Below are 13,037 nucleotides of genomic sequence, written 5' to 3'. Positions count from 1 at the left end.
ATCACAAAATTTTGATTTTTTAAAAAAGTTATTAATTGATTTGAAATATTTTAAAATTTCCCTTCTGATCTCTTTTACTTATGAATTAAACAGAAATATGTTGCTAAATTTCGAAGACTTTTGGGATTTTCTTCTTTTTCCTTTTATTTTCCTTTTTTAATTTAATACCATTTGGTCAAAGAAATATAATTGATGTAATTTAATTTGTTTGGAATTTGAGGCTTATTTTTTTTCTCCAGCATATAGCCTATATATGACTATTGCATTTTCCATTACAAAAGAATATATATTCTGGCTACTGTTAGGTGAAGTGTTCTGTAAATGTCAATGAGGTGAAGTTGATTGGTGTTTTTTAAACCTATGCCATTAGAAATTTTTTTGTCTAATTCAATCTTATTGAAAAGTGAGTGTTAAAATGAAACATTTTGATTTGAAATTTTTTGTTTTTTTCCCCATTTTTTTGCTCCATGTATTTCGAAGCTTTATTGTTAGATATCTACACATTTAGAATTTTTATGTCTTTCTGATCTGCCCATTCTGTGACTATGAAATTTCCATCTAAAATTCAAACTGTTGTCCCTCTGTATGCAATGTCCTTTTTCCTCTGGCTGGTTTTCAGAATTTTCTCTTTTATTTTGATACTAATTGAGTGTGACGTGCCTAGGTGTGACTCACTTTTTATCTTGCTTGGGGTTTAACTTTTTTTCTCTGATTGTTGGTACCTTTGTCAATTTAGAAAACTTTTGGCTATTGTATTTTCAAATATTTCACTTTCTCCTTTCCATCTGAAAAGCTGATTGCTTGTATGCTAAATCAAGACCACTTGATATTGTTCTATAGATTTCAGATGCTCATTCCTTTTATCATTCTCTCCTAGCCCCTTTTTGGGTTTCATTTTGGATAATTTCTGTTGACCTCTTCAAGTTTACTAATCTTTTCCTCAGATATATGTAGGTAAGCCCATTGTATGAGTTATTTTTTGATATGTTTTTCATGGCAATCGTTTCAGCTTGTGTCATTTTTTTTAAGGTTTCCATCTCTCATCTTAAATTTCTCATATTATTTACTCATTGTTGTCCATTAGATTCTTTAACATATTTATAACAATTTTACAGATCCTATTTGATATTTCTCATATTTAGGTCATCTCTAGATCTGCTTATACTGAATATTTTAATCCTGATGAGACATCAGATTTCTCTTGTTTCTTCTCATATCTTGGGAGACCCTTGGGAGATTTCTTTTATCTTGACAGTATGTTTTCCACCTTTTTGTATTTCCAAATTTTATTTTTCTCTCTTGTACTTCCTTTGGCTTTCTGCTTTTTGAGATCTCTCTCCACTGTAGTGAAGGACTAGAGGGCCTTGGAGGGACTTTCTCTCAGTTCTGTTGCTTCTCCCCCAGCCTTTAGCAAGCCAAAGATTTGTATTGTGTAATTCCCTGGGTACCTCAACAGGTGGAGGAAAGTGGAAGCTCTCTCTTGCTGTTCTGTTTTGCTCTCAACTTTCTTTGTATTACTTGTGTGTTCTGTGTACTCTGTTAAGGCTCATGGGGAAGAATTACTGGGTGGGAGCATACTCACCCTGTGGCAGGGACCCTGCAGGACTCCAGTCTGCACACCAACTTTGGCTGGTTTCTCCCATGCTGTGGCAGATTCCTACTCCTTTTGTGGAGGATTCCCTTTCTGCCACAGATGAAATCATCCCAGAACCTCTTCTCTCTTATAAAGGAAAATTTTAATTTTTTAAAAATTTGTTTTATTTAAATAAAGTTAACATACAGTGTCAGATGTAGAGTTCAGTAATTCATCAGTTGCATATAACATCCAGTGTTCATTACATCATGTGCTCTCTTTAATGCCCATCACCCAGTTACCCCCACCCCTTCTCCTCAGCAACCCTCAATCTGTTTCATATAGTTAAGAGTCTCTTACAGTTTGTCTCCCTCTCTGATTTTGTTTTATTTTTCCCTCCCTTCCCCATTGATCCTGTTTTCTTAAATTCCACATATGAGTGAAACTGCATAATTGTCTTTCTCTGATTGACTTATTTTGCTCAGCATAATACTTTCCAGTTCCATCCACAGCAATGTAAATCTATAAGATTTCATCTTTTCTGATGGCTGAGTAATATTGCATTGTGTGTGGTATAATCTCACATTTTGTTTATCCATTTCTCTGTTAATGGACATCTGGGTTCTTTCCATAGTTCGGCTATTGTGGATATTGCTGCTATAAACATTGGGATGCAAGTGCCCCTTTGGATCACTACATTTGTTTCTTTGGGGTAGATATCTAGTGGTGCAATTGTTGGGTCATAGGGTAGCTCTATTTTTAACTTTTTGAGGAACTTCATATTGTTTTCTAGGGTAGGTGTATCAGCTTGCATTCCCGCCAATTGTGTAAGAAGGTTCTTCTTTCTCTGCATCCTCACAACATCTGTCATTTCCTGACTTGTTAATTTTAGTCATTCTGACTGATATGAGATGGTATCTTGTTGTGGTTTTGCTTTGTATTTCCCTGAGGCCAAGTGACGTGGGGCATTTTTTTTATGTGTCTGTTGGCTATTTGTATGTTGTCTTTGGAAAAATGTCTGTTCATGTCTTCTGCCCATTTCTTGACTGGGTTATTTGTTTTTTGGGTGTTGAGTTTGATAGGTTCATTATAGATTTTGGATACTAGCCTTTTATCCGATATGTCATTTGCAAAAATCTTCTCCTATTCCATAGCTAGCCTTTTAATTTTGTTGATAGTTTCCTTTGCTGTGAGAAGCTTTTTATCCTGATGTCCCAATAGCTCATTTTTGCTTTTGTTTTCCTTGCCTTTGGAGACGTGTCTAGAAAGAAGTTGCTGAAGCCAAGGTAGAATAGGTTGCTGCCTGTGTTCTTCTCTAGGATTTTGATGGATTCCTGTCTTACCTTTAGGTCTTTCATTCATTTTGAGTTTATCTTTGTGTATTGTGTAAGAAAGTGGTCCAGTTTCATTCTTCTGCATGTGGCTGTCCAATTTTCCCAACCCCATTTGTTGAAGAGACTCTCTTTTTTTCCATTGGTTATTTTTCTTGCTTTGTTGAAGATTAGTTGACCATATGAGGATCTTCTTCTGGGTTCTCTCTTCTGATCCATTGACCTATCTGTTTTTGTGCCAGTACCATACTGTTTTGATGATTACAGCTTTGTAATAGAGCTTGAAGTCTGGAATTGTGATGCCACCAGCTTTGATTTTCTTTTTCAACATTCTTCTGGTTACTTGGGTTTTTTTCTGGTTCCATACAAATTTTAGGATTATGTGTTGCAGCTCTGTGAAAAATTTTGATGGTATTTTGCTAGGGATCGCATTGAATGTAGATTGCTCTGGGTAGTATAAACATTTTATTAATATTTGTTCTTCTAATCCATGAGTGTGGAATGTTTTTCCATTTCTTTGTTTCATGAGTGTTCCATAGTTTTTGGAACAGTTTTTGGGGCAATTGTAAATAGGATTGACTCCTTAATTTCTCCTTCTTCTGTCTCAGTGTTATTGTATAGAAATGCAGCTGATTTCTTTGCATTGATTTTATATCCTGCCACACTGCTGAATTCCTGTATGAGATCTAGCAATTTTTGGGTGGAGTCTTTTGGGTTTTCCACATAAAATATCGTCTTCTGTGAAGAGAGAGTTTGACTCCTCCTTTGCCAATTTGGATGTCTTTTATTATTTTTTTGATGTCTGATTGCTGAGGGTAGGACTTGTAGTACTATGTTGAACAGCCCTGGTGAGAGTGGATATCCCTGTCTTGTTCCTGATGTTAGGGGAAAAGCTCTCAGCTTTTCTGCATTGAGAATGATATTCATTGTAGGCTTTTTGTATATGGCTTTTAGGATATTGAGGTATATTCCCTCTATCCCTACATAGTGGAGAGTTTTAATCAAGAAAGATGATATATTTTGTCAAATGCTTTTTCTGCATCAATTGAGAGGATCATATGGCTATTTTTGTTCTTTTTAAAAATATGGCTATTTTCAATAGAAATTATTGTAAGGCTAGTAAAAACTACTCCAACTGGGTATTACAATGAAAAAATTTAAACTTATAATGGGTAGGTATATGTTTTTATTTTTCTAATGTATTTAACTTCACTTCTTTTCTTTTTTTCTCTTTAGGAATCCTAAAACCAAAATATTAGAACGAAAACAGAAACATGGCTCACCATATTACATTTCTTTGGATAGTTTTGGTCCTGCTTCTTCAGAATTCTGTATTAGCTGAAGATGGGGAAATAAGATCAAGTAAGAACTATCAGCATTTTTATTATCAGAAAATTGATTGTGGAAATCAAATTAGGGAATCTCAAGCAATTCTTTTAAGGACATTACTCTTATTGTCTTTAATGCTATAATTCCCTAAAATGAAATGAATTGCTATGTTATGTATTAACAGAGAATAAAAGCTTTTATCGGAGGTAATTTTGAGAAAATTCTGTGGTAATTGTTTGTTCTCTTTTACCCATCAGGCTTTGGAATAAATGATCTGGTATTGAGTTTATGCTCAGCCATTTAGGGCTTAGTGATATAGAGATAAAGTACCTACCTCATAGGGTTATTAGGACCATCCTATGAGCTTCTCTCATAAAGATAATGAGACAATCCACGTAAACAGAATAATGTATGTTAATGGCTTAGCACAGTGACATCTCAGTAGATGGTGACTGTTATTCTAATTGCCTATAGAAGAGCTTACATTAGAGAAGGAGAGTTATATTGATTGCAGTTCTGCTACCCAGGCCATTATTTATAGATATCATGCCTCTTTTAAACAAGTTTGCTTATAATCATATTTTAAAACTCATAAACATTCTATAAATTAAGGATGGGTTCTATAGCACTTAAAATATATGGTTTAACAACTTGATTCAACTTGCATAAAATTTATTAATAAGAAATTTAATGTTTGTATAACACAGTTTAATCCACTCAAGGCCTATACAAAGTAGATATTCTTTTCTTTTTTTGCATTTTTTTATTGAAGTTCAATTTGCCAATGGATAGTATAACAACCAGTGCTCATCCCTTAAGTGTCCCCCTCAGTGCCCATCACCCAGTTACCCCATCCCCTGCCCACCTCCCCTTCCATTACCCCTTGTTTGTTTCCCAGAGTTAGGAGTCTCTCATGTTTTGTCACCCTCTCTGATATTTCCCACTCATTTTCTCTCCTTTCCCCTTTATAATCCCTTTCACTATTTTTTATATTCCCCGTATGAGTGAAACCATATAATGATTGTCCTTCTCTGATTGACTTACTTCACTCAGCATAATACCCTCCAGTTCCATCCATGTCGAAGCAAATTCATCGTTTCTAATGGCTGAGTAATAATCCATTCACAAAATTCAAGGAACCTACCTAATACCATACAGCTGGTTAGAGCTGTAACTAGTATTTGAACTATGCTTTTGATCTTCAGTCTTTTTTTTTTTTTCTGACACTGATGATTCATCTCTCTAAGGAGGAGGTCTTTTGGAGTGGTATTTTGTCTAATCTTTATAAATGGAAGTGCTTGCTTTTGTACCCATGCTCTTGGCTAACCTTGCAGTTATGAAATATATGGTCCATGGCTCTAGAAAGGGATAGGGATGGCCAAGAATAACCCTGTACTAGTATATAAACACTGAATCAAGTGACATACAAACACTGGCAGGTCTAGACAATGAGTCTCATAGTATTGAGGAAGAACAACCCTGAAGAACTCTGCAAACATCACTTGCCTGTCCTTTTGTCTCTCCCACAAAAGCCCAACAAAAGCATATGTCTGTAATCCCAATCCAGCTTCCAAAAAACCCCAGAAGAACTGCATTCCCTTGGGTTAGAAAACTTTCCTCTGGAGCAGAATTCCATTTCTGCTGTCCCTGGCCTGAACTCTGACAGTGTTCACCATGGCAGAGGATGTTGGAATAATGTCCCTCATGCTTTTTTTGGATTGCACCACTACCCTAAGGGTGACATCATAATCATGATTACATTTTTGAGATAAACCTATATTTTGGCAGTTAAAATTTTTCTTGGTAATCTCTGGACTACATGTTCATCCAACAATAGTGTTTTATTTTGGCTGGTTACTGTAATAGGTGAGTTAAGTTTAAAATTGAGGCATCTTCATGTGAGCCTTGTTGTCATCCCAGATATGGAAGTAGACAATTATGAGGAAAAGAGTGGAAAGGAGAGGGAAAGAAAAAGAGAGAGATTGATTGATTTTGCTTCTAAGCAAATGGAGAAATATAATGAAATACAAATACTAGTTGTCCCTGAACATTGTTTTTTCCCCGGAACTTTCCTTTGCAATTACGATATCTTATTTGTGATGTCTACAGAAAATAAATCATTATATTGGGCATCTGATCACTGAAGAGTATATATATATATTATATATATATATATATACCATATATATATATATATATTTTATATAATGAAATAGGGTTGAAGGCATGCTGAATACTGTGGAAAAGGAAGTTAAGATTTTTTTTTTCTTTCCACAAATGCTTAGAACTTGTCTAGGTGTAACTTAGTTTTTTGTTCTCCAGTAGAACTCTAAGGTGTGCTGACCACATGTGTTTCCTGGTATCTTGAAACAACAATCTATATATGTGTGGAGAAAGAAATAGCTTTGTACTCATTTTTTTTTAGCTTTGTACTCATAACAAAGATTCACTTCACACAAGATTATTGGCTAAAGATGAGAGATCAGATTTTTAAACACTCATCTTGCATGTCTTACATGAGTAGATTACACTGGTGACCTTGGATCACTAAACTTTTATCAACTATATCAAAGAATGGATCTTTACTGGCTAGTTGAATCCAGATGTTGGCAAAAAAATTGTTTTTAAATTTCTTCCTCCCATCACTAGTTTTATATTTTTGTAAATACCTCAGCTTTGCATTAAACTAACCATATTTCCTTGATAACTTAAAAGAATACTGTTAGTGTATAGCTGAAAATCATACTTATTTATTTTTGTGTTTTCATTTATTCAATGGAGAGATGGAATTAAATGTTGCTTTATGGTAATATCTGCCCCTACAAAGATCTGTCTGTTATATACAGTGTGTGTTTTTTCCCCCTACTTTTAAAGCTGAATCATTAATCTTTAAATTTAAAGACAAAAGATTTAAAAATGTCGACACAAATAATAGCTCTCATTTAGAGTTTTCTTGAGCTAGGCCGTATATCTTATTTAATCTTCACAAAGCTCCTATGAATTGGTTATTTTTTCTTTTTAAAATTTCAGCTTTATTGAGGTATAATGGACATACAAAATTGTATTATATTTAATGTGTACCTCATGGTGATTTTATACACATGTATGTTGTGAAAGGATCCCCCCACATCAGGTTACTTAGAGATCATGCAGTTAAAAACCTCCCATGTTTTGCTTTTTATACAACAAATATGCTCTGATGGTTTTCTTTTTCACTTAGGTTGTCGTACTGCTCCAACAGATTTAGTTTTCATCCTAGATGGCTCTTACAGTGTTGGTCCAGAAAACTTTGAAATAGTGAAAAAGTGGCTTGTCAATATCACAAAAAACTTTGACATAGGACCGAAGTTTATTCAGGTTGGAGTGGTCCAGTATAGTGACTACCCTGTATTGGAGATTCCTCTTGGAAGCCATGATTCAGGAGAGAATTTGGTGGCAGCAATGGAATCCATACATTACCTGGGCGGAAACACAAGGACTGGAAAGGCCATCCAGTTTGCACTTGATTACCTTTTTGCCAAGTCCTCACGGTTTCTGACTAAGATAGCAGTAGTACTTACAGATGGTAAATCCCAAGATGAAGTTAAAGATGCAGCAGAAGCAGCAAGAGATAGTAAAATAACATTATTTGCTATTGGCGTTGGTTCAGAAACAGAAGATGCAGAACTTAGAGCTATTGCCAATAAGCCTTCATCTACTTATGTGTTTTATGTGGAAGACTATATTGCAATATCCAAAATAAGGGAGGTGATGAAGCAGAAACTTTGTGAAGGTAAGCTTTAATAGAATTAATAATTAATAATTAAATTTTCTAACATATTGTTATAACCTGCTTATTTATACCAGTGCATTTATATTTCATGTCAAATTATCTATTATGTTAGAATTGAGGTGGACATGTATTTTTGTGTTTAATTTATTCTAGATAAATTTTGCTTCTAGAAATAATTGCTTAAAAAAATCTATGGTTGGAAAGTACATACTTTTACTGTTGCTTTTTCTTTTCATTTACAGCATGTCTAATTGTGGAGATAAAAGAAAATGCACACAAAAAATAAGAATATATCTAAGTCACATATGATCATTATTCTTGTTAATGAGTTTTTCTTCTTCATCCCAGTCTTTTTTAAATTTCTGTGTGTCTGAGAGCTTATTCCTGTGCCTAAATAAGGATAAAATTATATAAATAACTTCATACTATTGTATATTCTATTATTTTTATGTAAAATTTCATCCTCTATTAACATGATAGCAGACAACTTCAGTCTCCTACAATAATTTAATAATTTCCTTTTTTTTGTATGCTCTTCTTTTTAAAAAAACATTTTCACCTAAATTCTAGTTAGATAACATAGTGTAGTATTAGTTTCAGGAGTAGAATTTAGTGATTCATCACTTACACATATCATCTAGTGCTCATCACAAGCACCTTCTTAATATCCATCACCCATTTAGCCCATCCACCACCCACCTTCCCTCCATCAATCCTCAATTTGATCTCTATAGTTGAGTCTGCTTTAAAGGTTGCCTCTTTTTTTCCCTATGTACATCTGTTTTGTTTCTTAAATTCCACATTTGAGTGAAATCCTATGGTATTTGTCTTTCTCTGACTTATTTCACTTAGCATAATACACTATAGCTCCATCCATGCTATTGCAAATGGCAAGATTTCATTCTTTTTGATGGCTGAGTAATAAATATGTATATATGTACATATATACATCCCACATCTTCTTTATCCATTCATCAGTGGAAATGTTTAGTTCATTTCTAAGTTTTTCTACTATAAATAATAGTAAATATTCATATATAGAATTCTGAATGGGAATATCTCATTTCCTTCAAAAAGAAAGATCAAATTACTAACATTGTTAAAGCTCTGGAAAACTGTTAAAAATTGTCCTTGAGAGAGATTAAGTTACTACCATCAGTAAGAGAACATTCAAAAATCTAATACTTACTAGTCAATTATTTTTATATCATTTCATGAAATCTAACTTTGTGTTTATAAGTCCATGGTATGGAGAAGCTCCAGTTTTGGTATATACTGATCCTGTTAGCAGATGGATATGCTTATGTTCATGTTATTTTGGAGGAGTGTAATTTGTTTGTAATATTATAGGCATTTAATATATACCTAAAAAGTAATATTCATGTAAAATGGAAAGAAGTTTTTTTTCCGAAAGCTTCAAAAATAAGTAGATTCACGTTTGATAGAAACATTTCTAAGTGATTGTGGTCTAGAAAACAAATTTATTTCTCTATTTTCTTTATCTTTGTTTTGGGCTATACTACAGAACAACATTTAAGATTATTTTGGTTATTTAAGAGGTGATAGAAATTAAAAAAAATTTAAAAAAGGTGATAGAAATTAAGCATTTTCTTTAATCAAACTTTTAAAAAGGTACTATAGCAAGTAGAAATAGTCATCACAGTTATGTTTTTATGGCTCTAACAGTAAGACTGTGTTGACCTTTGTCATTTGAACAGAACATAGAAATTTATATTTGTTTCCCAGTTTTATTGAGAAATAATTGACATACATAGATTTTTAAATACGTCGTAAGAATTCTTTGGTTTCGTAGTTAGAATTCTTGGGTTTGAAGCTAGGTATATTTCATTATTAAAGCAGACTTTTCATGGTGATATTTACTTACCATTCTTTTAAATCCTAAAATATAAATTTGATTATGTCTGGGCAGTACTTGCTGTAGAGACATTCTGTAGATATGTATTTTGATAAATGCATTCTATTTAAAAAAATTCTAATTACACATGAAAGAGTAGCTGTGCTTAAAAGGAGTAAAATATTCTTTTAGCAAAAATGTCCAGTCTGTAAGAGAAAAATTAAATTTGTAATCTTGCCAAATATTTCTTCATGCACACTCAAAGAAAGAATGTAAGTAATGTCTGTGTCTACTCAGTTCACAAACATGCTGTACAATAGCCATCTTTTAAGACATAGTTTTTGAAATTGTTCTTGGAATATAAGGGCTTTTTTTTCTCAACTTTTTTTTAAGAACTATTTATTTTTATTTTTATTTATTTATGATAGTCACAGAGAGAGAGAGGGGCAGAGACACAGGCAGAGGGAGAAGCAGGCTCCATGCACCGGGAGCCCGACGGGGGATTCGATCCCCGGTCTCCGGGATCGCGCCCTGGGCCAAAGGCAGGCGCTAAACCGCTGCGCCACCCAGGGATCCCTTTCCTCAACTTTTTAAAAACTATTAGATTATGATTGCATTATTGTATGGCAGAAGTGTCAAATCACGTAATTTGTTTCTGCACTTTTGACGAATTCTTTCTTTTTTTTGACAAATGGTTAAGTTCTACCTTGAGGTGCTTATTATATAGGATTACCATTTCCTAATATTGTTCACTTTTATACTCTTGCTGTGAATGATCCACAGTGAACAAAATATTATTTACTTCTTTGGTCTCACATGGATTATTTCATCTTCATAGATCTACCATTTCCTTAAAGGTGTATTCTTCAACAAGTTCCTTATTTTAGAATGATCTTTTTGTAATAGACAATTATTTCTTTATCTGATAAATAATGTCTTTGAGAGTTTAATTTTTTTATTCTTTTTTAAATGTAAAGAACATATGAGATCTAACTTCCTAAAAATTTTAAGTGTATAGTACAGCATTGCTAACTACAAGCACAGTGTTGTACTGTAGATATCTAGAACTTCTTTGTTACATGACAGAAACTTTGTGCCCATTGACTAGCTGCTACTTCCCATTTCCTTCTCCCTCCCATTCTAGCAGTCACCATTCTACTTCATATTGCTATGAATTTTGACTACTTTAGGTATTTCATAAGGGTGGAATCATGAAGTATTTGTCCTTCTGTGACTGACCATTGGGATTTTGATAGAGATTGCATTGAATCACTTTGGTGGTAGGCAAATTTTTGTATTATTAAGTTTTCAGTCCATGAACATGAGATGCTTCTACTTCTTGGTGATTTCTTTAGTTTCTTTTAGCAATCTTTTGTAGTTTTCAGCGTTCAAGTCTTATCTCCCTGGTCTGTTCCTTAGTATTTTATTACTTTTGATGCTCTGGCTAGTACTTCCAATATTATCTTGAATAGAAGTGGCTGATCTTAAAGGAAGAGCTTTTGGTTTTTCATTATTGATTGTGATGTTAACTGTGGGCTATTCATATATAACCTTTAATTATGTTGAGGCAAATTCCTTCTTTTCTTAATTTGGTGTTTTTATCATGAAAGAATGTTAAATTTTGTCAAAATTTTTCTCTGCATATATTGAGATGATCCTGTGACGTTTATCCTTTATTCTGTTAATGTGATGTATCACATTGATTAATTTTATAGGTTAAACTGTCTTTGCATCTCATGGATAAATCCCACTTCGCCATGATGCATGCTTTTTTTGGATCCTTTTTATATTGCTGTTGAATTCAATTTGTTAGTATTTTGTGGAGGATTTTTACATCTATATTTTTTAAAAAATATTTTATTTATTTATTCATGAGAGACACAGAGAGACAGGCAGAAACACAGGCAGAGGGAGAAGCAGGCTCCTCACAGGGAGCCTGTTGTGGGACTTGATCCACGGACTGGGATCACACCTTGAGCCAAAGGCAGACACTCAACTGCTGAGCCACCCAGGCATCCCTTTGCATCTATATTTATCAGGAATATGAATTTTTAGTTTTCTTTCCTGTAGTGTTTTTTCTGGCTTTTGTTAGGGAAGTGTTGGCCTTATAAAAAGAATTTGGGAGTATCCCCTCCTCTTCAGTTTTTTGTAACAGTTTGAGAAGGATTGACATTAATTCCTTAAGTGTTTGGTAGAATTTGCCAGTGAATACACCTGGTCCTGGGTTTTTCTTTTTTGGGAAGTTTTTAATTACTGATTCAGTATCCTTATCAGTTACACATCTGTTTAGATTTTCTATTTCTTTATGATTCAGTTTTAGTAGGTTGTATAGTTTAGAAATTTATGCATTTCTTCTAAGTTCTGAAAATTGTCATTACATAAATATTATAGTCTCTTAAGATCCTTTTATTTCTGTAATATTAGTTGTAATGTCTCCTCTTTCATTCCTAGTTTTATTATTTGAATCTTTTTTTATTAATTAATCTAGCTAAAGTTATGTCAGTTATGTTGATCTTTCAAACAAATCAGCTCTTTCTTTGATTTTTTGTTTTATTCTTTCATTTATTTCTGTTCTAATCTTAAATATCTTAAAGATGATTAAAATTTCAATTTTTTTCTTGTTCTTGTTAATTTTGGGCTCAATTCTTTTCCAATTAAATTTTTTTTTATTTATTTATGATAGGCACACAGTGAGAGAGAGAGAGGCAGAGACACAGGCAGAGGGAGAAGCAGGCTCCATGCACCGGGAGCCCGACGTGGGATTCAATCCTGGGTCTCCAGGATCGCGCCCTGGGCCAAAGACAGGCGCTAAACCGCTGCGCCACCCAGGGATCCCCTCTTTTCCAATTTTTAAAAGTATTTATTCATTTGAGAGAGAGTGAGAGCACAAGACAGGGGAGCGGCAGAGAGAGGGGGAGAAGCAGACTTCCTGCTGAGCAGGGAGCCCAATATGGGGCTCTGTCCTAGGACCCTGAGATCATGACCTGAGCTGAAGGCAATTGCTTAACCCATTGAGCCACCCAGGTGTTCCTTTTTTTTTTTCTAGTTTTTTTTTAAATGAATAATGTTAGATTGTTTATTTGAGATCTTTATTCCTTTTTAATGTAGATTTGTATCACTGTAAATTTTCTTCTTAGTACTGTTTTTGCCACATTCCATAAATTTTGGAATGCTGTG

General features: G+C 33.8%; 1 protein-coding gene across 1 annotated transcript in view; it reads left to right on the top strand.

Annotated features, from left to right (window-relative positions):
• COL21A1 (collagen type XXI alpha 1 chain) overlaps nt 1-13,037 on the top strand; it is a 185,265-nt gene that overhangs the window by 50,663 nt on the left and 121,565 nt on the right. Inside the window, exons 2-3 of the mRNA XM_055330678.1 lie at nt 4,141-4,266; nt 7,454-8,005. Coding sequence (XP_055186653.1) covers nt 4,179-4,266; nt 7,454-8,005 — 640 coding nt within the window. The 5' untranslated portion in view covers nt 4,141-4,178. The remainder of the gene's footprint in view (nt 1-4,140; nt 4,267-7,453; nt 8,006-13,037) is intronic.

This window comes from Nyctereutes procyonoides, unplaced genomic scaffold (assembly GCF_905146905.1).
Source record: "Nyctereutes procyonoides isolate TBG_1078 unplaced genomic scaffold, NYPRO_anot_genome, whole genome shotgun sequence".
Taxonomy (NCBI): Eukaryota; Metazoa; Chordata; class Mammalia; order Carnivora; family Canidae; genus Nyctereutes; species Nyctereutes procyonoides.
This window is presented reverse-complemented; position numbering and strand designations above follow the sequence as displayed.